Source organism: Ylistrum balloti, unplaced genomic scaffold, assembly GCF_031769215.1.
Source record: "Ylistrum balloti isolate Yb309-2 unplaced genomic scaffold, AGI_CSIRO_Ybal_v1 Utg369862, whole genome shotgun sequence".
Lineage (NCBI taxonomy): Eukaryota > Metazoa > Mollusca > Bivalvia > Pectinida > Pectinidae > Ylistrum > Ylistrum balloti.
The window spans coordinates 1,104,863-1,130,329 of NW_026782009.1; the positions used below are offsets into that span (position 1 = coordinate 1,104,863).

Consider the following 25,467-nt stretch of genomic DNA (forward strand, 5'->3'; position numbering starts at 1 on the left):
TTGACCCCAACGTCTTTTACAGTCGAATAAAATCAATTGAAAATCAATTATAATGAACCATGACTGCAGTTTTATCAGAATTGATCAATTACTTTATTCGTGCATGATTGGTAAGGATTTATGAAGGGGTTAATTAATTAATCACAGAATAAAGTAGTGTTACCTTTCTTTTTTTGTTTAGTATATTACGAAACTCCGTTGAATGTATCACACACTTTCGATATACAGTGTAAATTCATAAACAGCGACTTAAACACGCAAAATAAATATGTTGCTTGTCTTATAGATGTCCTTCGCCATCTCCAAACAATAACTCGTGAAGGATGTTAATGCCGTCAATATTGACGACATGTCGTTCGATTGGAAGTAAATCATTACCCGCGTCAACAATAGAAGGCAAATCAAACTTTGGCCAATGACATTTACACGAACATACAGTCACTTTGCATACATTAATTCCTATCAGGAACTGTATATGCAAGCTTAGTTGATGCCCTTTAACTGTCAGAAAATTGTCAGAATAATAAGAAAAGATCATGCATGTCAATGTCGTACTAATGAGTTTTTTGTCATATACAGTGAATTCCTTGGTAGTGTTAGATATATAAAGGTATGGCATGACAATAGCCTCTACAACTTTCGATGGAGAGAGAAGAGGAGATAGCTATAGTTGGTATTGGCTGCCGATTCCCTGGAGCCAATAACATCAAAGAATTCTGGAAAATTTTGGTAAACGGAGAGAATCATGTGAATGAGATACCAGGGGAGAGATGGAACCTAGACGCTATCTATGATCCAGATCCTGATGCCTACGGGAAAACCTACGTCCGACGGGCAGGAGTGCTATCGAAGTAAGTTTTATTTGAAACGAAATATTTATTTATGCTGTCAGAATTCGCATGTATTATTGCTGTTTTAGGCAGTGATGGAAAACGGCAGAAATATAGTTCGTGCATCATTTCGCCAGAATAATATTTCTCATTTACTAAAATAGCTTACATATATCTATGATTTTGTTTGTTGTTAAAAACAAATTTAATTTCAAAAATGCACTACCTTGTATTTATCTGAGCTATTATTTCGGCGTTTGTCTTCAGGCATATTTCGGCGTAACGCTAGGTTAATAAATTTGGGACATAAAGACAAATTTGACTTGCCTCTTACGTCTGACTTCTGACACTGACCGATCATGTATTCTTTATTTATATCATATTTAAGTGTGTGTTAGCTAAATCTTGTCCAACTGACACCGAATAGATTGTTTTCGTCGTAATTTTAACATGTTTAATTAAGTTGGTATCATTGACATTATCATATAATCAATTTATGTTGGTACATTTTATGTTTAAATATTGTTTATCAACAGCGCGTTGCGTATCTCTTGTTCCATTAATGTTGTATCATATAGTGAGCAGTAAACTAAATCGAACTTTCGTAAAATGAAGTCTAGCATGTTCTATGGAAATTCACTAAAATACACATAAGTTGATCAAACGTGTATCACAGTATGTATAATTTGTATGCCTTATAATCAGTTGAAGTACAAACCAGGAACATATAGTTTACCAAATGTGATATTAATCATTCATACTGATTCTGGTTGATATGTGATTGATATATTAAATGATTTTGCATAGAATTGCTATAAATCATACTTGCTACTTTACAATAGATATGCAGTAATTGGTACAGTTCAGGTGACAACCGCGACATCGTGATGACAGATGACAGGGATTCAGTTTCTGTTTGCGTTTTGAATCGTCGATCATATTTTCGATTACTTTTGGACTCGATTTCCGTTTGCGGTTGCGTTTAGAATCATATTCCATAAGCCTATGCCTCCGTTTGCGTTTGTCTTCTGAGATATACAGAGGGAGAAAGTGTTGTATATATTGATAGACCTATAGAACACAGACATGATTGATTAATTAAATGAAGGTATCTACAGTTGTTGTAACGGGCAACGCACGACCCTATCATATTCTATACTAAAAGAACGCTCTGTCTAGCAAAGCTTTCACGAAAGTTGAACGGCAGTACAAATATATGTTTGCGAACTGTACCAAGGCTGAAGGTTTCGAAGAGCTTATCAGTCGTTTAATTTCAATTTCAGATATATTGATAAAGTTTTGTCTTTAAATAAACATTTGTTGACCACGTCCATCGTAATACCATCCAAAATTGGAACCCAAGGACACGACAGACTTGTCTACATCAGCAGCTTATCTCGATCCTTTCCCACAACGAAACCAGCATGGCCAGCTTTCAACCACACTGTATGATTAGAGAAATTTTATTAATTTTTGATCATTTCGAGGGATAGCTACGACTGTGCATCCCCAATCTATGTCGCAGTTGCCTCGTTATTCATGGAACAATTGCAGTTAGCATATAAGATTGTTTCTACATTTCCTGGTTTCTGGGCACATCGGAATACCTAGCAATGAAAAAGCAGATCATGCCGCAAAGGCAGCTTTATCGGTACCATCTGCTGTTTATAAACTTCATTTTACTGATTGTAAACCATTTCACCGGTTATGAATTGCATTGAATAAAACCTACCATCGGTGAATAATCTTGCTATATAGAACAACCAAGACAAAGATGTCCTTCCCCGTCTTCGAATGAACCATACTTACCTTACTCATTCATATATGTTGAAAGGTGAAGATAATCCTCGGTGCAAAGGATTGGGCTGAGCCATTCACTATCAAACATTTCTATAGTACTGCATTGAATTTCTGTCTACTCGAGAATGTTTTTATCGTTACGATATAAGTCTACAGACTGTTCAGATTTATAAAATTCTAGGTTAGCTGAAAGATGTTGGTTTTTATTTTAGAATATGACTTACCATTTTAATCTTTTTATGATAATATAACTTTTTAAGATTTTTAGCTTTTGTATTTAACCTTTGTTTGTTTGATGTTATTTCCGATTGATGTCTCTAATGACCTTTTGTGTGTTGACGAGCAGTTAAGATTGTAATAATGATAATGATAATAACTAGAAATTGTCATACACAATTTTGACGGGCTTTTCGGCACTCTGTTTGAAATCAAAGTACAAAAGGAATCATCAATAGTAAGAGATCAAAGCAATGAGTGTACTGTTTTCCAAAATAATGTTGTATAAAGTAAATTTGAACTGTACCGAAAAAACAAGTTGATTTTTTTTGAAAACATTACTTATTGTTATCAATAATAAGTGTCCACAGGACCAGAGGAGGTTTTGTAAGAAAATTTCACAGCTGTTTATCTCTAAAAGTATTATATTGAATTTTTAGGAATTTTTTTACGTGATTGACGCCTGTGACCTTGAAAGTGGGTAAAGGTCATTCATATTATCAAAATCGATTGACCAATATGTCAGCATGCTATAATTGTGAAATATAAGGTCCTTTTGCTTCACGTAATTTATAAACGTTTGATAGTGAAATTAGCACTTAATGAAAACTCTGACACTTAACGGAAAACAGAAGTTTAATTTCTCCAAAACGTTTTAATAATAACAACAGACGATTGCAAGTGTCAATTGAAGAAAAATGACCTAATTTTGTCACTGCCAATAGGAAATGACAAAAATGTCATTTAATGACTTTCACATAGCTAACCTCTGTGACCTTGGAAGTACAAGATCATCCATATTAACAACAGTTATAGACAATTATATTAAGTTTGTATGTATTAGATATCAAGTCTGTTGGTCTTTCCAAACTTGATAAGAAGTTTTGTATACATTGGTACCCTACAATGAAGTTTTGAACTTTTACCCCAAATGAAATCTGAAAGTTGGTCTTTTATGAAACATTTGCTTATTCCAATCAAAAGCAAGTCTCCGCAGAAGGTTGTTTACCAAATCAGGTAACTGTTTTCCTATTAACAAAATAAGAAGAAGTCATTTAATGATATTAATATATTTGACTCCTGTGACCTTGAAAGTAGGTCAAGGTCATTCATTAAAAAAAAACCTAATATGCAATTAACTTAGCATTATGTGTGTGAAATATCGAACATCTAGTCTTTTCAAAACATGAGAAGAATTTTCTAGTAGTTTGGTACTCTAAATTGTACTTTTGAACCTTGACCCTTACCGAAAGCCGGAAGTTGACTTTTTACACAAAAATGTCCTATGAGAAGTGTCATTTATTTTCAGTTCTGAATAACATATTTAAAAATGATTTTCAAAATGTCACGTCATTATTGAGATATTGACGGTAGGGCAAAATCAAATTTGGCGTCATGGCGGCCTTTTTGTTTTTGAAAGTCACGTCAGAATTTAGTGGGCACGTTACCAAACCTATTCCATAACAATTAAACAAAATTTCATCGTAGGAACTTTATTTAATTTCAATTCAAACTTTTTTGTCTGTACTTTACATTGAACTATGTAAATTAAATAGAAATGACGTAAAACGTCAAAGAAAGACGTCACAGAAGAAATGTAGACACAAAAATTATCTGACTGACAATGCATTAAAATGTGTGAAAAAAAAATAGAAAAAAAATCTCTTTTAGGTGACCTTTCCACCTTGGCGAGCTTTTATATTTGAAATAATTTCTGGTAATTCGACCTACTTAAAAATGCGTCATGAACAAGTTCAGATGTACTTCCATGACGTACTATATATACTGAGAGGAAAAAGAAACGCAATTAGCAGAAATTTATGGTACCGTATCAAAATCACTGATGCATAACTAAACTGCGCACGCCGCTTGTTCAAAAGAATAAGAGACAAAAGCACGATATCTCGAACCCAGTATAAAGGATTGGTTCAAAATCTGTGTGTGCGAATCTTCAGACATATCCGTCTTGATTTCCCACATTTTAAGCATAAACAGTTCACCGTAAAAATGCCACGACTGTCCGAAATTGACAGGGGTCGTGCCATTGCACTTCTTATGCAAGGTACCCAGCAAAATCAGGTCGCTAATCAATTTGGAGTTCATCCATCGAACATTTGCCGTCTCATCCAAAGCCTACATGCCACCGGAAGGGTTGCGGCCGTCCCCGAAGCGGTCGCCCTCATGTCACGACGCGTCGGCTGGATAGGTCAATGCGACTTTCGCACCTACGCAATCGCTTTCTGACAGCCACGGAAAAAGCAAGGTGCATAATTGGGCATCATCATGTTCCAATTGATCCAAAGACAGTTCGTACTCGACTGCCTGCCTCCGGTATAAGACCGCGGCGGTCATATGCTGGACCACAGCTTAATGCACGGCGACGTGCCAGGCAAATGCAATGGCTGAGGCACATTCCGTAAGACGCTTCCCGATGCAACGTTGGAGAAGGGTCCTGTTCTCAGATGAGGCCAGGTTTTCGCTTCACCGGGCAGACGACATCGTGTCTATAGACGTAACCACGAGCGCTATGCAGATGCTTACGTGATAGAGAATGACCGCTTTGGAGGAGGATCGGTCATGGTATGGGGAGGGATTGCGCATGGTATCAAGACACCTCTGGTCGTTATTCAAGGAAATCTCACGGCCGTCCGCTATAGAGATCAAGTCCTAACGCCGGATGTTGTTCCTCTGGTACAGCAGCGTCAACTGACGTTTCAGCAGGACAACGCCCGGCCGCATGTAGCGAGGGTTGCCGCAGCAAACAATGTCCCCAACCTAGGCTGGCACCCATACAGCCCTGACCTCTCAGTGGGGATCCCTCACACTCAACACTACATGTTACACAAAAATTGAAATAATTTCCCTCAAATGGCTCAACAATTTACTTTTCAGACTATTTCATATCATGTTACAAATTATAATAAAATTCCGCAAGAAACATTCACTAGATCCTGAAATTCCTCTCAACAATCAGTAAATCACTCAGTATTATGTAGATAAATTGGTAATTCAAGTTATTCTAGATCAGCACAGGCTCCAAATAGTCAGAAATGTACTCAAACACCTCAAGTCAGCCGTTAACTGTAAACAATACAGCAGTTCTACTTCTACATCCGGTACATTTACAATGTTCACTACTCAACAGAAACAGTTCACAGTTCGGCATTTACGACACAATGTTTACCGTACATAATAACAAAGTTCTAGCGGGATGACAAGGCCCAAAGATACTCTCCACAACACCTGTTTACTGCGTCGGTATGCGTCGACGTCTGTCCTGAAGCTGTCCAGCCGTCCTGTCCTGTGCGATACGAGCTGGCGACGAGGAATTACACATGGGGCACTCCGGAACACCGCTGGTCACCGGACGGGAAACATGTCAACCCATATCTTTGCGTCGAGGCTACTGTCTCAGCCTGAGCCCCTTCACGGCTCTCCAAGTCATGTCATTAAACTATATAAACACAACAATACAAAATATAACTAATGGGATACTGTGACACGATCAAAACAACAGTACGCCACAGTTTGGCAAACTCGCAGACCATGCGGTAACCTACTATCTAACTGAAATACTCGCTTAAATTACAAAAATAGATGCTGACATTCCTTGTCTAGCTATAAAAGCAATTTCTAAGTATTAGTAGTTACCCTTTTTACATATTACAGCAGCAATAACATATTGAAATGGGATCAAAACACATTCACTAGATCTCCCATAGGGAAATTTACATCGCTGTTTTGCTAAGTCACATTTTGCAAAAATACGGAATGGCATCTTGAGATATTACTACCAATGAAAAATAGAAGGTTTACATATTTCGACTCACCACTGGGAACGTCCTGAACCTCCTTTTACCAACTCATATTAGTCTTAGATCTCGGCCACAAAACTAGCCGTCCGAACCTCGCCATGTGCTTCCCCCACGGAGTGCAATGGTTAAACTTCCCATAACTGATCAATCACCGATTAGTAAGCAAGCCCTGCTGTAGTACACTTGAAGCCCATAATATACCGTAATATAACAGGAAAAATGGCCATGGACAACTAGTAAAGTCATACACTACCGTGAATAACCTAATACTAGAAAAATTGAACTCTTTTGTTTTACTCACATTAAAATAAACAACATAACACTGTTTATCCAAATAACTGTCACTACTTCGTGACAGGGTACTCTTGAATCAACGTCAAATTTGAAAGGTTTACTTAACGTACACCAATGAAATTCTCGTAGATGACAGAGTGGTCAACTATCTTCCAGTTACATCATAATTACATTCTAAAACTCTTTTCTATTTCCCGTAGTTGACCTGGAAATTCTTAATTGCGTTTCTTTTTCCTCTCAGTATATGTTGCGTGCCTATCCGTTACCGTTTAAAAGATTACGAACCCACAAATTCGGGAGAATATAAGAAACATGACAAAACCTTTTGGTGAAAAAGTCCAAATTAACACGACTTCGGTGTACATAGTCAGGTAAAGACATAACACAGGGTTTCAACAGATGCAGAATGATATAAGTTTTCGGGAAGTTTTACGATAGTCATTTTGATGTCATTGATATTTCTCTATGCGATATGAAGCTGGACGTATTTGATGCCTGTTAGTTTGCATATTGGTTCCTTCGTTGTACATATTGTTCTTATTTGAAAACGAGACATCACTTACTTGTTTTGATCAATATTTACATGGTTGGTGTCGTCAGTTAAGAAGAAGACGCTTATTCCGCTCTGAAACACCTGGACTTATTCCCCACTGTAGTTTTTCAGCGGTTAAAGTACAAACGTCATGGTACAAAAACTAATTCCAGTAATTCATAAAAAATGAAAAGTTAGTCCTTTTAATTTTATACGTTCACTAAGATTCGTCAGTACGTTCGACAGTTTTTTTTCGGTTATTAAGCTACCCCTTAGTTTTTCTTCCTCCTGATACCACTTATTTAACGGTGCATTTCTCGATACAGGTATAATGTTTGGGACAATGACTTTTTCGGAATTTCCGAGAAAGAAGCTTCAGAAATGGACCCCCAGCAGAGATACGTGCTGGAATGTGTGCATATGGCTTTGGAAGACGGTGGGATCACACGAGCGGAGATTGATGGTTCACCAACGAGTGTGTATATTGGCGCGATGAACTGTGACTCAAAGACATCCAAGGATGGAGACTATTCACTGTTGACAAACTACACCGTGACTGGTGATGCCGCCAGTATCATCACGGCTCGCGTGTCATACAACTACAACCTTCTTGGTCCTTCACTTACTATTGATACTGCCTGTTCCTCGTCACTCGTAGCTATACACTTGGCAACACAGTCACTGAAACAAGGTAAATAAAATCAGTGTATAAGGAGAAAACGACTAGGTCATCCGGAAGAGTAAGTGTAACGACATGTTAATGTGATGACACTGAAAAGAGTAAATCTTTAGTCCAATCACCCATAGAAACCATTTTGACGTTTGACGGTTGTAATAGACCTCATTGCAAAACAAATGATTGAGTTACGCGGGTATCCTAAACAATGACAGATACTTTTCAATTTCAAAAATGAATCATAACAGTGTATTGTGTTTAAAATAAGTAACTTTTATGTTGAATGTGTTAAAATTGGCATACATTGAGCAAAAAAGACGCAAAATACATGTTTCACGGTACATAAAATTGGCCACTCCCAATTTAATATTTATTGTGAGTTATTTGTATTACCCCAGTAAACTCCTACAAAAATGAATGTTTTAGAAAATTCCAAAATTTACCAATGACCTTTTATATGATCCTTGTCATGGTTCTGAGCCAGGGTACACATTAAAGTATTTTTCTGAAACGCATCTATGCCAAGTTCATGAGCATTGTATTTCCCAGGTATGGACTAGACACTATGGGGCCACTGTTAATGACAATGTAATTGTTGATCGGGGGACTATGAGTATTGGACCTGTTGCGAGGTTCATGGTTTTCTATTTACACGTCTTCTTATCTTCTGCCATATGAAACACAACATACACGTATTGCTGCCGAACACTGCCAGTGCAGAAAGTTCAGATAGGTAGTGAAGAGCAAACAAATCGGGTGCACATGGTGCACACACGCTCAATAATGGTAATAACGGTTGGCTAACATCATGGGATGTAAATAAACGGAAAACTAAAAGCGATCACAGGCATCATAAAATTGATCAGTGACTATAAAACTCATTAATAATTCGATAGTTTTTTGGAACAACTCTGAATCCTGCATGTGACATGTCTGGATTTCAACCCAGCTAGGTCTCCAGTGTAACAAACACCACACTAGAGTATTTTTATTATAAAATATTAGAAAAAATAAGAACAGTACGGAAGTAATGAAAATCAAATTTCCTCTTTAACGGTATGATATTTAAGATGGTTCATTGCCGAGACAAAACGAGACGTCCGCTTAGTGTTAACATATATCATGTTTATACATTATATGTATAATGATCATCTGCATACTATGAATTATGCAAATGTAGATAACTATTCAGTCTGTATCTAATTAATCTACATTTGTCAAGTCTACAGATTTATGGCTGAATTAGGAAATAGAGAAATTTAGAATATAAATAAAATATGCGTACATTGCATATCGTATGAACATTGTGCGTTTCCATACTTGTACTATGATCGACTGAAATAGTGTAAACTGTTCGAAACTCATTTTAAATTATTTCCTTAACATCATATAGAAACTAGTTAAAGTAGCATATCATATAGAAACTGGTTAACTTAGCGACGAATTCTTTAAATGCTTATGGGACCGATGTGTCTATACCAGAAACCGTCGTCTTGCTTAGTTCATGCTTTCCCGTTTGGCGTCCGCTACTGCATGTGGTAAAAGTCAACTAAAAGCTGCAACCTGTCTGCCGTGAGTTTCGTCCGTATGTGCTAGGAGGAAGGATATTGGTAGTTGAGGGGCGGTTGTGTTGTCTGCGCACGAAGAACAAACTGAACACTTAGGACATGTAGTTGACCCAGGGCTAGGCATGACCAGCCGATTGATCATTGAGGGCCACAATGATCACATGTCTTACTGAGATAGAGGCCAAAGTGATATATTGGGGAAAGGCCATGTGTAATTGCTCGCGAATAAAGCGCAAACCACATAATCGCCCCTAAACCACCAGGATCCTTTCTCCCAGTACTACCAGGACGCAACCCACACGGGGAAGGTGAATAATATAACGAACTTTGTCGGTTATATTTGAGTTATACAATATACCAAACTTGCTGAGGACATTTCATGTGCGAGGATGCATTGGGATATAATTTATTTCTTCTTTCCCTTCACGTCGTAGTATATGACATACTTGCATATATAAGATAATTGAATGGTGAATGAGAACATGGATTTAAGCGTAATATCTTCAGGAACACCTGGTCTTATTTTCCGCGTAATCCGTTTTCATCAAAGGATGCTTCAGACCAAATAGGGGCGGAATCCAAACTTGCCTAAAAAGAATGTAAAAAGTGCTTTGTTACCCATACCTGATCCGGTCCATGGACCTGCCGCCCTGAAGTGCCAAGCCTCGTCCTTTATTTGATACCGATTTCTCTTCGCCAAACTTGGAAATATTCCTGACATTCATAAAACGGAAGAAGAATTTGTAAACCATTAGCTCTATTTTCCCTATTGTACTCAACCACTAGCTCCCAGGTCACCTTTTAGATTAAAATCATCCCTACATAAGAAGGACTTTGAAGAATTTGCTAAATTCACCTTTTTGGATCCCGACTGATGGCCCTTGCAAGCTTATGAGACTAACCACTCAAACAAAATTGTTTTCCAGTTCTCCAGAAAAGCTTCTGACTAAATTTGGTCAATATTTACTTAATTATTTATGACTAGTAGAAAAAGTTGACAGACCAACGGACGCAAAGGTATGGCATCGGTTCATTGGTAATTATAATCCGTAGAGTATTACGATATTGTATGTCTTACTCATGCACTTAACTCGGAAATATGCATTAGCGTTGGGGTAGACGAACTCAAATTAAACAATTTTGGTATATCAAGAAGAATATCGTTAATTAGAGAATAACATTCAGCATTTAGTGTAAGTACAATTTCCTCGCACAAATAAAGGTCCGATGATATTTCTATTGCTTAATTGTGTATTTTTGGAACTACTTTTTCTGATTGTCGGTCTTTCATAGTTGTAAATATACATAACTCTGTGATTCGTATTAAATGATTCCTAATAAAATGTGTTTATCTTAAACTAGGAGAGTCTTCCATGGCGATATGTGGCGGGGTCAACAGTATTCTGTATCCAGATATGTTCGTCACTCTGACGAAGGCCCGGATGGCGTCACCTACTGGCCAGTGTCAAGCTTTCTCCGCTAACGCCGATGGATACGCTCGTGGAGAGGGATGCGGTATCGTCATACTAGAAAGGCTAAATAATGTATGTTGTCTGTACATGTTTGGACAAATCATTTTTTATCATGTGCTATTGTGAACAAATGAATTTTGTCAATTGTTCAATTGTTAATTTTCGCTCAAACGAGGATCATTATCACAAACTTTCAGCTGTAGTTAACCATCGAAAATACTATTACAGGCTCTAAAGAATGGCAGACATATTTGGGCGACTATCCGCACGGGCTGTAACCAAGATGGACAGACTGTGAGGCCAATTACTGCACCATCAGGGATCCAACAGAATCGACTTCTTCATGACATATATCTTCACTCCAACAACATCAACCCGAGCCATGTCCAGTACATAGAGGCCCATGGTATGTATGTTTATATGCGTTAGATACTGCACAGAACTTAAAACTGTTGCAGTGTCGGTCTCCTTCCACAGACTGTTAACTATAAATCTCCCGTGGAGACATCAACTATCATAATAACCTATTAGGATCTTCCAAAAGTGAGTTTGGTCGTACAATAAAACATTTTACGAATAAGAATGCGATCTGCTGATTCGCCCATCTTCAGAATATTTCAAACTCCTTCTTGTTGCATTTAGTCATGTCTCTTTACTTTTAACTGTTCCGTGAGTGATGAAATCTGGAAGTGAATATTCTTTAGAATGACTAGTTCTCCAATTGACGATAACATTCCATTTTCACCTCTTTTGAGACATCTTCTGTTTTGAGCATTGGTAGGAAACAAGGGTAACTAATATTTGAGATTTTAAAAGGATTCATCTTAAACGACAAATATCCCCTCACTTAAGTTTATCAGCATTTGTTAAAATATCTTGGACAGACTCGAGTTTCAGTATTATTGGGTCAAGGTCAAGGCCACTGTTACTCTTTGAAATGATTGTTAGCGCTCTATGGCTTCAGTCTTAACTGGATTTTTCAATAAACACCACACGCTTATAAAGCATCAAATACTTGGATAAGCTCAAGTGCCAAGGCTGATGTGTTGCGGTCATTGTTACAATTGCAAATCACTTATATATATGCGTGGGGTTTGTTTTCACTTTAATATATGAGGAGAGTCAATCGCTAATTAAAATATCTCACAATGTTTCCACGAGACACACCGACTTAATTGTATTCTTATGGAATCGGAACGGAAAGTGCAAAAAAATAGTAAAAAGAGAAAATCATTATTCAATATTATCTTCGTGTTGCAGGACTACATCAGCAATAGTTGGAAATATTTACGATGTCCAAGGTGCTGGAACTGTTCAATTGTCTGCTTCGACCGTAATAGAAACGGACTTTAAAATTAACACATATCATAACACATCTACATACGCTTTTAGCACATTGATTGAAACGAGTAGATATCTCTCCTATGTAGTAACTCGGTATTTTTTTTTATAAATGTACTTACATAGTTAAAATTACAAGTAAAACTAATATTATTTGGTTATGAAAAAATATGATTTTCTGAAGTAATAAATTAGACGACAGAAAATTCGTTCCAAGAGAGAGAAACAATTATGACCACTCTCTTTCATCATTCTTTCACTAATCTATTTACAATGCATTGCATCTAGCAAAATCATATGATATTCATATAACACTGAAATCAGGTTTCGTAATCATATGCAATATAAGTTAAATTCTTACATGTCGTTCTTTGTTTTGCCTCTTCTGTTTTAGCGCCGATCGTTCGATGTTTTGCATTTACATTTTCCGTTTTTCATCGACAATTTTCATTTTAAAAAAATCTTGGTCTGTATTTATATAGGTTAGGGTTTTGTGATTCAACTTACGAAAAAAGCGTTTTGTTTGATTGCTTTTGGTCTTTTAAAGGAATTGATTTAATAACGAGAAACATGAACGTATCTGAAAAATACTATCCGTTTGCAAAAATTGAAAAAAAAACTCATATGATTAATTGATTTGGAAATGCTTTTTATAGTCTGAATGGTTAATAACAGTAAAAATATACTTATATTTATGTTTATTCCAAATTAGCGGTATGCTTGACACTTAAGTGATAGAAACATGCAATGAAATTTTACGAAAATGTTCGCGTTTCTTCTGCTTCAGGTACCGGTACACCAATCGGCGACCCGGTCGAGGTCAACAGTCTTGGGAGCTTCTTTAAAGATTATCCGATACAGCCCAATTATGTGACCAAACAGCGGTTTATCGGATCTGTTAAAACAAACATAGGACATCTGGAATCTGGTGCAGGAGCTGCAAGTCTCATTAAGACTCTTTTGATGATGAACCATGCAACAATTGTACCATCTCTTCATTCGCTTCCACGGAACCCGAAAATAGACTTTGAGAATTACGAACTGCAAATACCTACATCGGTTAACCCATGGCCTGTACTAGAAGATGGTTCAAGAGCTGCCTGCATAAATTGTTTCGGATTTGGTGGAACGAACAGTCATGCCTTTGTACGACAATGGGTTGGAAGGTCGAACGATACTAATACAACAATGAACAAGAACCTCAAATCCACGTGCATTCCACTTTCGGCAAAATCTCAAACGTGTCTGATTAAAGTACTTAGCCATTTGGTTAAACGACTGACAGAAGAACCATGCGATCTGAAGCAACTGTCATACACTGCTTCGTGCAAACGAGATCACTTTCGATACCGGAAATTGTTCGTTGCATTCACTATTGCAGATCTTATCGAAAGTTGCACAGGGGCAATTGAAAGAATGAAAGATGAAAATATTAAACCCGGCAGGAATATCAGGATAGTATACGTGTTTTGTGGCGTCGGGACCACATGGACGAAAATGGGCATGGAACTTGTTCGACATTTCCCTGTATTTGCTGACACCTTGAAGCGCATTGATAACTATCTGACGTCAATGACTGGATGGTCAGTAGAGGACATAATACGTGATGGAGCAAAAATGGATGACCCCTTCATTAGTCATATTGGTATATTTGCATGTCAAGTTGGACTGTCAGACCTCTGGAAACATTGGGGAATCTCTCCTGACGCGATTGTAGGTCAATCCGTTGGTGAAGTAGCCGCTGCCTATAGTAGTGGGGTACTATCTCTGAAAGATGCTGTCAAAGTAATTTACCACAGGTCCAGGTTGCTGGCAGAGGAATCGGGAGGCAAAATGATAGTGGTAACGAATGTTAATACCACATATGTATCCAAGATATGTAAAAAGGTTGGCCATGTTGATATAGCAGTACATATCAGTCCAAATGCATGTACAATAAGTGGTGATGCCAAAGAAGTAAATGAAGTGAAAAACCTCATAGCAATGCATACTAAAAACACGAGTGAAATTCCTTTGTTTCATGACTTGAATGTCCAGTGTGCTTATCATAGTTTCAAGATGGAAAACGCAGCAAAACGCATTACAGAATGTCTTAATGGAATTAAAGCTAATCCCCCAGATATTCCAGTATTTTCCACCGTGACAGGAATGATAGCAGAAGATTTCGGTACACCCGAGTATTGGGAAAAAAATGTCGAAAGGCCAGTATTATTTCACCAGGCAATTAAAGAATCGACGGGTAAAGAGTCAACTATATTCCTGGAACTCGGTCCTCGGCCAGTTTTGAAGGCTCATTTGAGTGACATATTCACAAAGGAAGTTGTCACTTCAATTCCATGTATGAAATTTGGTACAGGTTCAATTCAAGTGTTGACTGCGCTTGGTGATTTGTACACATTAGGCGTTAATCCATGCTGGGGAAATATCGTAGAGAAAACAAACCTGACAGACTTGCCTCAATATCAGTTTGACGGTAAGGTCTTAATGGTAGAGTCCGACTACCGCTTCCTCCGAAAACAGGGATTGATGAATGATTGCTCGGGTAGGTACCTTATGTTGACACAAACAGATACGAAAGGGAAATTTAAGGTTAATTTAAGTCCAAGCGAAACACCTTTCGTGTATGACCATGTTATCGATGACGTCGTCGTCATTCCAGGTGCTGTTTACGCTGAGGTGGCATTTGAACTGGGTATGAGTGTCATGAATGTAGCAGCTGAATGTTTGCATGTTGAGTACGATATCATCAAAGTGGTCCCCTTGTCGAAAGATAAACCGTTTTATCTGGATATCGCATCCAACATAGAAGAAACGAATGATTGCTTGATGAAAATTGTTTTTTCAATCACCAAGGATACAATAACGGTTGTCGAAGGATCTGTGACAAACATACTTCCCACACATTTGCCAACTGTTCAAAATGAGGATATATTCATAAGTACTGGGAACAATTTGGAGCGTGAACAGTTATATAAAGCGTTGGCAATGCATGGATACAAATATGGAACTAGAAGTCAGGTCTTGGAAAGAATTATATTCAACAAAAACGAATGCACTGCCTATATAAATCTCACTGAAGGAGTGGCACGACAAATTAATCGAACAGCTTTCCATCCTGCTATTCTAGATGCAATGCTTCACTCGAGCGCTCTAATATTCCTTTCTCAACAAAATGAAACATCTAACAAAATCTACCCGGTCCGCCTTGGTAGCGTTACCGTGTTTAGATCGTTAGAGAAACGAATGTTGTGTTATACCCGGATCATAAAAGAGGTCAGTGATAGGAGCATAACCAACATCATTCTTACTACACACAATGGTTTGGTGCTGGCTGAAGTGAAGGAAATCGAACACAATATCATGAATGGTAGCACGGGTGTAAACACATTTGCTTATCAGATTGCTTGGACTGAAGAGAATGTGCCAGATGTTATCTGCGATACCCAAGACGACCCAAAACAAAATGTTATCATCTGCTACGACGACAGCGGCATTCACACCTTACTTAGGAGTTTTTATCCACGAGGAGAATCCTTTCGACTGAGAGACGTGGCTGACGACCCTGAGTCCATGATATCCGCAATAGACACTGAAGGTGTGAAGATGACCTTAATTGTTCCAGACTCTTATACTGCCTCACAAAGCGAAAGTAGCGATCATATTTTTGATAATATTTGCAAATGCTGCGAGGCATTCCTCAACATTATGAAGAAGCTAAAATACACAGACAAAACTTTGATAATAGTTACAGAGAATACACAAGATGGTGGCTATGAAAAAAATATCAAACAAAATGTTTTTGGTTCTGAACTATGGGGGTTTGCTAGATCTTTACGACAAGAAGGTACCAGATGTCGGATTGTATTGATCGATATCCAGCCATCTATTCCCATGGAAGTGGAGACATTGAACAAAGCCATTCTTTTTTTCATGTCCTCCGATCAAGCTAGTACGCTTACGGAATGTCTAGTTGCTGATGGCAAAATACATAGTAACTTCCTACAGCGAGGACTGCATAAAGGTTTAGAAAATGTACACAGAACATTGTACCCTGATACAAATCTACGTCTTCAGGTTCGCAGTACCAAGCCAGACAGAGTAGAACGCCCGTTCCTCATACCTGCAGACAACACATGTGTTTCAAAGAAAAATGACATAATTCTTCAAGTTGATGCAATTTGTAGTCACTCGTCATCCATATTTTGCGTCACTGAGTTAGATTCAAGTATTGACAATTCACTTTGGACAGATTGGCAAGGTTACCCAGTTATAGGATTAGAATTTCAAGGAACTATTATGGGCAAAAAGCAACACGTTGTGGCATGTCACCCTACAAGAGCTACCAATTTGATATCTATACCAGAATGTTGTGTTTGTGAACGATCAAAATTGCCAATGTATACACCGGGTCTCATCATCAATGCAATGTTAATGTGGCATATCATGCAGCATGTTGAAGACAAATCTGTAGTTTATATCGTCACAGACTCTGACCCGTCTGATGATGCACCACTTGCCCTTCTTCGTGATATGATCTTGACGACAAAGCACTGCCAAGTCAAAATAGCATCGATTCACTCTCTCAATGATGCCTGTGAATGTGAGAATGGCGTGTTTATTTTATTAGAAAAACTTTCCTTATCACAAATAACATGTATTTTACGATTTGGAAATACCATTGTGGGTTATTTCGATGCCATGGGATGCGTGTCAACTCGACAATATCAGATATGCTCAAGAGGGATTAAAGTATGTATCATTAAGCAAAATGACGTGTTTTCTGACATCAACGTCATTAGTACTTTTCCAAAAGTAATACGTTGGCTACAACGACAATCAAGAAACCATGATGTAACTTATAATAATCGAAGACCACTAATGACCATCAAATTCCCTCACGCTAAGGATTCGGAAAAAGATGATATAGAAATAAAGGCAGTTGGAGACATGCTCATCCATAACAATGCAACTTATGTTGTTGTTGGTGGACTGACAGGTCTGGGTTGGGAGATTGTTAAATGGCTTGGTTTCAAAGGTGCTGGGATTGTGGTGTCGCTTTCTAGGAGAGATTGTAATCAACAGATGATTGAAAAACTTCAAAACGCGATGGATATACATAAGTATCAAATTACCCCTGTGAAGTGTGACATTAAGAATTATGCAGATGTTAAGAATGCGTTTGCTAACATAAAATCGCAGTTTCCAAATCATCCAATCAAGGGTATATTCCAGGGAGCAGGAGTTTTGAAAGATACCCGAATTGAAACTATGACAATGGACAATTTCAAGTCAGTGTTGTGCCCAAAAGTCTTGGGATCATGGAACTTACATCTTGTCTCCAAAGAGTTACCCTTGGATTTCTTCGTAATGCATTCTTCAGTTACTTCGGTATTTGGAAATGCCGGCCAAACAAGTTACGGGGCTGCCAATTCGTTCATGGATTCATTAGCCTTATACAGAAGGGCCAATAATCTGCCCGGTCAGAGCATCAACTGGGGAGCATTGGCGGTGGGTATGGCAAGCAACGCAACGATAAGGAATAGCCTTGAAGCTAATGGGTATTTTTTGTTGGAAACGAATCAGATTAAGGAATGTCTTTTAGATGTTCTGACTCGAAATCCAAGCCAAATAGTGTATGGCTTATTTGACTGGAATATTTTAAGAAAAAATCCCGCCATGATGCGGACCTCTGGATTTGATAGCGAGGAGATGTCAAATGCCAGACAGTCATCCATGCAACGGCATGTCAACACAGAGCTCGACATTGCCAATTTCAAGGAAGCGTCTCATGAGGAACAGAGACAGATTATCGTTGATTTGTTTTTCTCTAGCCTCTCCAGAGTTTTATCAGCATATGACAGAGCAGAAGTAAAGAATCAAAATCTTCTAAGTCTTGGCATGGAGTCGCAAAAAGCCATAGAATTAATCCAAGCCTTTAAGGACGCTACTGGTTGTAGACTTCCGTTGGCCTATATTCTGTCTCCTGAATATTCTGTAGAGATGCTTATTGACTTTGCTCATTCTAGTATCACCGCTAACATCGACAGGGAGGTTCATTCCCCAGTGAAATGTGAAAATGTACATGAATCACCGTCGTGGATGGAAAAATTCTATTTAGACATACACGAAATAAATCAGAAAGATTCAAGTCTTTGGTTCAGCATTGCTTTTAAACTAGGGAGCGGTCTATCCGATATCGGAATGTGGCGTACTGTCTTGCGACGGATTACTATCAAACACCGAGAATTGAGAACAGCGTATCAACCTAGCGGGCGAAGATTCGGATTCAGAAAAGTTACTGCGGATCCAGAGGATGCCAAGGTTGACTTTCGGTGTGTAGATTCTAGCGTTATAACGAGTGAGAAAGACGAAGATATTGCAAAATATTGCACTTTCGATATAGCAAAAGATCCGCCGTTGCGAGTTCTGTATTGTGACACTGGAAAAAAGCATCGCCTGAGATTCATTATTAGTCACATCACTATGGACCTGGGAAGCCTTTTCACGCTCGTTGAACAATTGCAGCTGTACATTCCAGCGTTTTTTCTTCATAAACATATCGATTTGACACCTGTAGAGACTCCAGATTTTGCTGTGCTGATGGAAGAACGAATCGAGTCTGAGAGGGTACATCTTGATAATTTCTGGAGAGGAGAGCTTGAAAAGAGTCGCAGTGTGCCATCTGTAGTTGGGGATAAAGTACCCAAACATATGTCAGGAAAGACAAAGAAATTATCTAAGCTTCTACCAAGAGAGCTGGTTGATAATATCAGTCTCGACGTATATCACATAACTGTACCTACTCTACTATTTAGTTTGTATCAGATTCTTCTACATGAGATGACATGCGTGTCTGCTGTTCCGGTTGTGCTGACAGTGGACATGCGCCGACACTTTCCGGAGTTCATTGGAAAGATATTTCTTGGTACCAACTACATTCCAGTCATAACACAGCTCCCCAGGGTATGTGCAACATTACGAGAATGCATTTCATTGTGCTCCAACCAGATGTTGCTCGCGAGTGCGAACAGCTTGTACCCATTCCAACTTATCAAACAAATTGATATTGATAAAGAGAACTATTTCCGACATTTTTTCAATGTAAGAGACATATCAAAACAACTCGAAAAACGTGAAATGTATTCAAATTACCATATGACAAATATAGGCTATATCACCGGTTTCCTAAACAAAGTGGAGACAGCTTTAAATGTGGTGACTGGTCGCCAGGACAGATCTATGGAATTAGTGTTGAGTTATGACTCAGAAATTGTCAGTTCCTCCAAAGCTGAAAGTATGCTTAACGACCTTGTGCTACTGGCCAGTGCTGCTGTAGCAAATCCAGATCTCGGACTGAAAGACATACCTTTGGAGTGTTATCAAACCGAGGCTTCCGACAAAATGGACCCTCACTTGCCTATGGGTAAATATTGTGTTACAATTTGTCGTCGTGAAATTTTATATATCTTGATTATTGCCTAGTGTCAAATTGGACACTGCGTCTGTTTTCGTCAATTCAATGTTCCCTTAGCAAATGACAGATAACTCACTTATTAATTCTGATTATAAATGGACATCGTTGTAAACAATTTCACTAAAATAGACAAGAAATGGAATGCTATGAAATGTATGCTTGTATAGTATATATTTGGTTACTAGTAAATGAGACCAACGAAATACCAGAGAGAAATCTGCCATTTCTTTTTGGAAAAAAAATCGCCAATATTTTGTCACATTTTGTTCGATTTTCAAATCTGAGGTATCAAAGTAATCGCATACGGTAATAAATAAATTGCCTACAAGGAAAACTAAAAATACAAACTAAACTAACACACCTTTCATTCATTGTATATGTGAATTACGACCGGCGAATTCCCCGATGTAGCTATGCATGTCCGCTAAAATTCAGGTCAAACAAGGCTATTATAAAGTCAAAACGTCATACCATCTATTTGATTAATTTTAAAGGGGACAATTTTCGATTTCATATTCACATAAACAAGCTCCGGATCGTATGCAAGGTATTTAGTTAATATCAGAAAATAGACTTCTTCTCGATTTCATTCAAATCAAATCCGTCTCCATTACCGAAATAGGAACAGGGCAAAAGATTTTTCAACAGATGTATTGGATTGGTTGATTTTATTCATTGGTTCATCAAAAATGTCCTTAAAAATGTAAAATTATCCCGTTCCTATTTTCATTCAATATTAATTTGAAGTTAAAAGAGTCACAGGGAGCTGATAGTTTGTCAGTAGCATACTGCAATCAATTGCTATATAAAGTAATGATAAATATTTATAAAAATCGATCTTTCGGATTTCGATAGGAGTCAAAGGTCAAAAGTGATATGTTGTTTACAAGCATTTTGAAAAACTTCTAATGTTCTACCGATGAGATTTATCTCATTCTTGCCTGAAAACCCCGGTATAGTCCGGACCAAGTATTAATATTTTTGAGTTGGTCGGAAATTAAATATGAACTCCCATATCGCCTTCTTGAAAAAACACATTTGAATCTATTTTTCCAGTTTGACCAGTGTCATTGAGCTGAAAATTAGTTTGGAAAGGATTCCAAGAAATGTTGCCTTATAAAGTATTCGAATGCTAGCTAAAAAATGTATCCATGTCAGTTTCTAGATTGGTTTATTTCTAAATAACTTCCGATGGTTTTTTCCGATTAGGACCTATGCTTCATTTGGTATTGCGTAATTTGGAAATATAAGAAAATGATGCTTCATCGGGATATCCGTTTTTATTTTCATACTTGCTACAAGCCATATATTGCAATAAGTGCGACATAAATTGGAGATTTTAAAAATTAGATTGTTAATATCTAAACATTCCCATGTAAAAAAAGTGTGAAATCTTAAAATTCACGATTATATGACAGATGTATTATGCAAATTACTTTTATCAGGTGCAATTATAGGATCGCACAAAGTTATACAATGTGCGATGTGTGCGTGGTGTATGCACGGTGGGAAACTGAACAAAATTAGCTATTGCACATTTGTGCGCGCGATGTGCGATTCCATAGGGGTACATACCAATTAAAAATAATAATGAATAAGTGTTGGATAGGATTACTTTGATCTCTAGATATATATGAGTACATTTAAGTAAGTTTATTAAGCCATATATTTACAAGTATATACACAAGTGCTTCTTCAGAAGAAGACTGAAGAGTATTTAAGAGCGTTTTATATACAAAGTAAGTAATGTTTGAAAAGCATGTCACAAAGTTTTTGACGGATTTTTGAAACGATCAACCTTCGAAGTAATGGAATGTACCATAACACTACCAAAAGTCCTTGTTTAATTAAAGTTAAATCAAAAGAAACTTACGCTACGACATTTTTGACAGAACAATGCACTGACACTTGAAATTCCCTCGCTGGACATTATCGATACCACTAACAGGAAAGTCTAATACCAACGAAATCGGACACATGTAGACTCACAGCTCATAGCTTTCTGAAAGCGCAATACATCACAAAACTAACGCAGCTGTAAGGACAGGCGATAAAATATTTTGTAACTGTGAAATTGGATATTCAATACGATTTCTGTACCATCAAAATATACAAATGATAGCAGTGTTAAGATACAGTTGACCTTGTTGTATAGGCTATGACTTAAGTGGCAACCATTCGTTATGTTAGAACAATTGTATAAACGGCCAGATTAATTCATTTGTTCTACAATCTAAAATATTTGGGCTTTTTTAAATAATGTTTTATCAAAGTTTGATTGATTCTTTTATATCATCAAATGTTGGATGATACTAGTCGCAGCTGCATTACTATTGATTCGTTTATTCCTAGATTTTATGTGCTGTTGTTTTATGCATAAGTTAGAAAATAAAGCATCATCTAACATATGACCGCAAATGTAAAATATGAAATTGCGTTCTCTTTCTGTTTGCAGCAATATTTATGAAAGAGACTTCAAACGGTTGGGAATATCCAGTGCAGCTGGAATTGGACGTGCAAAATGATATTACCAGGATAAGATTGATCAATCCTAATGGCCGAGGAACGTCAAGACATAAAGCAATACCAAGTCATTGTATCATTGCTGTAGACATCGGAAAAATCTCTGGTATGTATAATATGCATTCAATTCAAATACGACAATTTAAAGTTGTTTGGTTATCTCGTTACTCTCGTAAATAGTTCATATCAAAATTCACCTTTTTCATCATAGTGGAATAAATTACATCTTTTTTCTAGCTTCTTATTTTGTGCCAACTTACTGAATTATGGTTTAACGAGATTTGAATGACAGGTCGGAATCGGTATCTCTGATGTCTTCTGTTAAGAGGACACCAGAGAACCTAAGAATATGGTATGCTGTATTCCACTACATAATAGTAAGTCACTTTGCAAGTAGCTATGCAGAATCGTGGTTTCCTTCCGCGAATTCTGCCAAAGGAACAGAAATAAATCTGGTGTCGTCCAAAATGCTTCTTTTTACCCGTTCTTTATTTTCCCCTTTTGATTTGTTTTCATATGATCCTTGCAATCGTGAGAACGTTAAACCCCATAAAACCACAAACAAGGTTGGGGTTAAATATAAAAATGACATACACGTTCTGACCAAATAATGAGACAAACAAATTATCATTTTCATAATCCCCCCAGTCATGGAAATGTGGAACCTGGTTTAGTTCGCTCAAATAGTTCATTCTAAACTACGGAAAGTATCTTATTTATATTCTTCCCTAGTAGGCCGCCCTTTGCTTCAAAAGGTTTCTATGCAACAGCTTTTATTAAAAACTCTGCTCCTTTCACTCAAGAATACTTCAGACCAAATTGCATCTTAACTACAAATGAAAGACAATAAAGAAGTTTAGGCCATGGGGCAGAGACCAATTATCTATACATACATAGCTTTCATTTACACAAGCTTATTTTTGGGCCACATCTGAATTAAATATCTTCATTCCAACAGAGTCATATTAAAGGACATGGGAAGCTATTTTATACCTCGTATACTAGTTTTATACTTCAACCAATAAGATGCAACAGTAGCTGTGATTCACAAGACGCCGACCCTTACTTCGCTATTCGATAAACGAGTGTTCTGAGTATGCATATTCTATTGAATAAAAAATGAGCCGATTAACTTCTTAAGTCAAAGATGACATCCTGTCGATCATCCAGTACAAAATATGCCACACACGTGCATATGGGGTATAATTTGTGTTCGAAATCATGTCCTTTGCCTCTAAAGTGATTCATCTATTCCCGATATTGGGCCCCACATCTTTCACCCCAGAGGCCGAGATCATGTCCTTTGCCTCTAAAGTGATTCATCTATTCTCGATACTGGGCCCCACATCTTTCGCCCCAGAGGCCGAGATCATGTCCTTTGCCTCTAAAGTGATTCATCTATTCCCGATATTGGGCCCCACATCTTTCGCCCCAGAGGCCGAGATCGTGTCCTTTGCCTCTAAAGTGATTCATCTATTCCCGATATTGGGCCCCACATCTTTTGCCCCAGAAGCCGAGATCGTGTACTTTGACATTCCTACCATTTTTTTTAAAAATAATCTTTTCAGATTCCTGGAGTCTTATCATACAAACATCGAAGAGACATCACAATTTCAAAACCAACGACTATTTTATGGTCCAAGTCTGGAGAGCAAAAATCCGGAAATTGATATCTCCCCGTCCACTGCCGTCATCTTGATGAGTTAGTGATGCAGAGGCCTGTATGAAGAGTTTGTTTACATGTTTCTTTAAATGGTAGATGTTTCGTAACCTAAAAATTAGCTGAAGCCCTGTATTGCGGTATCAGAGCTTCAAGAGCTACAAACGATACATTTGTATATTGTATTGATGCTTTGATGTTGTGCAATACATTACTTACATTTGATTGAATTATGGCACGTGGACATAAAAGAGGGAATATTTACTTGACGTCTTGTCCAAAGTAAAGATAAGGGTACTGGCAAAGGCGAAGCCAGACTGGTATGGAAGGGTATATGTTTTATTTACCTTTACTTTTCAAAAGGTTCGAGGTCATGTTCCCAAGGAAAAAAATATTATCGCCTATGGTTTTGTGTACTCTGAAAAATGAATTAAAATAAGTTTGATTTGTTTAAAATGGTTCTTTATTAAATCATTTTCCTGAATGTACGTGATTCAGATAAGACACTTTCTTGTGAACATTTTTATTAATCATTTACTAGGTAAAATTGTATAGCATCTTTTGTTTATTATTAAAGCTGCAATTTTGATATTATTATAGCAAGCCAACCGGTTATAAGTATTTTCTCTATGTATATATATATCATATTTGTACTTAAAATGTCGTCATGGCTGTCTCTGGTATTCATTAAGATTTCAAAAAGCCACAAAATATAGATAGCATGGATTGGAATTTAAATATCGTACGCTTCGGTAAATAAACCTTTCATAATTTCCCCGTGTGGTAAGCCTATTTTAGTTAAGATTACTTAGATAAGTTGTTGTATAGTCATGCAGAGGAAAGGCGATATCATGTGAAGTCAAGAGCCAGCATTGACTTTCTATCGTTCCAAATGACTGAAATAGGCCAATATCAATATTTGTGTTTTATAAGAGCGGAAATCCGGATACCGAATGATGGAATAGTTTTTGGTTTGTTTTGAAACAAGAATTTATTTTTTGATTCAAATATGAGCGAAAAAGCACGATTTGAAGGATTTGACTTTAGCTGAATGTTGTATTGCAAAGCCACGGCTATATAGTTAGCAAAGCGTTTCTATCAGCTCTCCAACCAGTGTGGGGCACCATATTTAGAATATTCAGTGGCGTAAGGTTTTATGTGGCTTTAAGGTTTTTTATATGTGGAAGGAACGATGTTTTCCTCTCGAACATTACACATAATGCTGGACAACCGGAATGAGTATATCACATGTAGATAGATTTGGAT

The 25,467-nt window shown here is 37.4% G+C and overlaps 1 protein-coding gene across 1 annotated transcript; it reads left to right on the forward strand.

The window, feature by feature from the left end:
• Positions 1-642: 642 nt before the first annotated feature.
• On the forward strand, positions 643-24,248 carry LOC132545925 (uncharacterized). Its single transcript, XM_060209604.1, has 7 exons — positions 643-851; positions 7,814-8,178; positions 11,094-11,275; positions 11,432-11,609; positions 13,332-19,967; positions 22,474-22,647; positions 23,782-24,248. The coding sequence occupies exons 1-7, from the start codon at positions 643-645 to the stop codon at positions 24,246-24,248; spliced, it is 8,211 nt and encodes a 2,736-aa protein (XP_060065587.1).
• The last annotated feature ends 1,219 nt before the right edge of the window (positions 24,249-25,467 follow it).

Coding starts and splice junctions, on each gene's coding strand:
- LOC132545925 (XM_060209604.1), top strand. CDS start 643: ATGGAGAGAGAAGAGGAGATAGCTATAGTTGGTATTGGCTGCCGATTC. Junction 852..7,813: donor CGGGCAGGAGTGCTATCGAA/GTAAGTTTTATT, acceptor TTCTCGATACAG/GTATAATGTTTGGGACAATG. Junction 19,968..22,473: donor GGACCCTCACTTGCCTATGG/GTAAATATTGTG, acceptor TTCTGTTTGCAG/CAATATTTATGAAAGAGACT.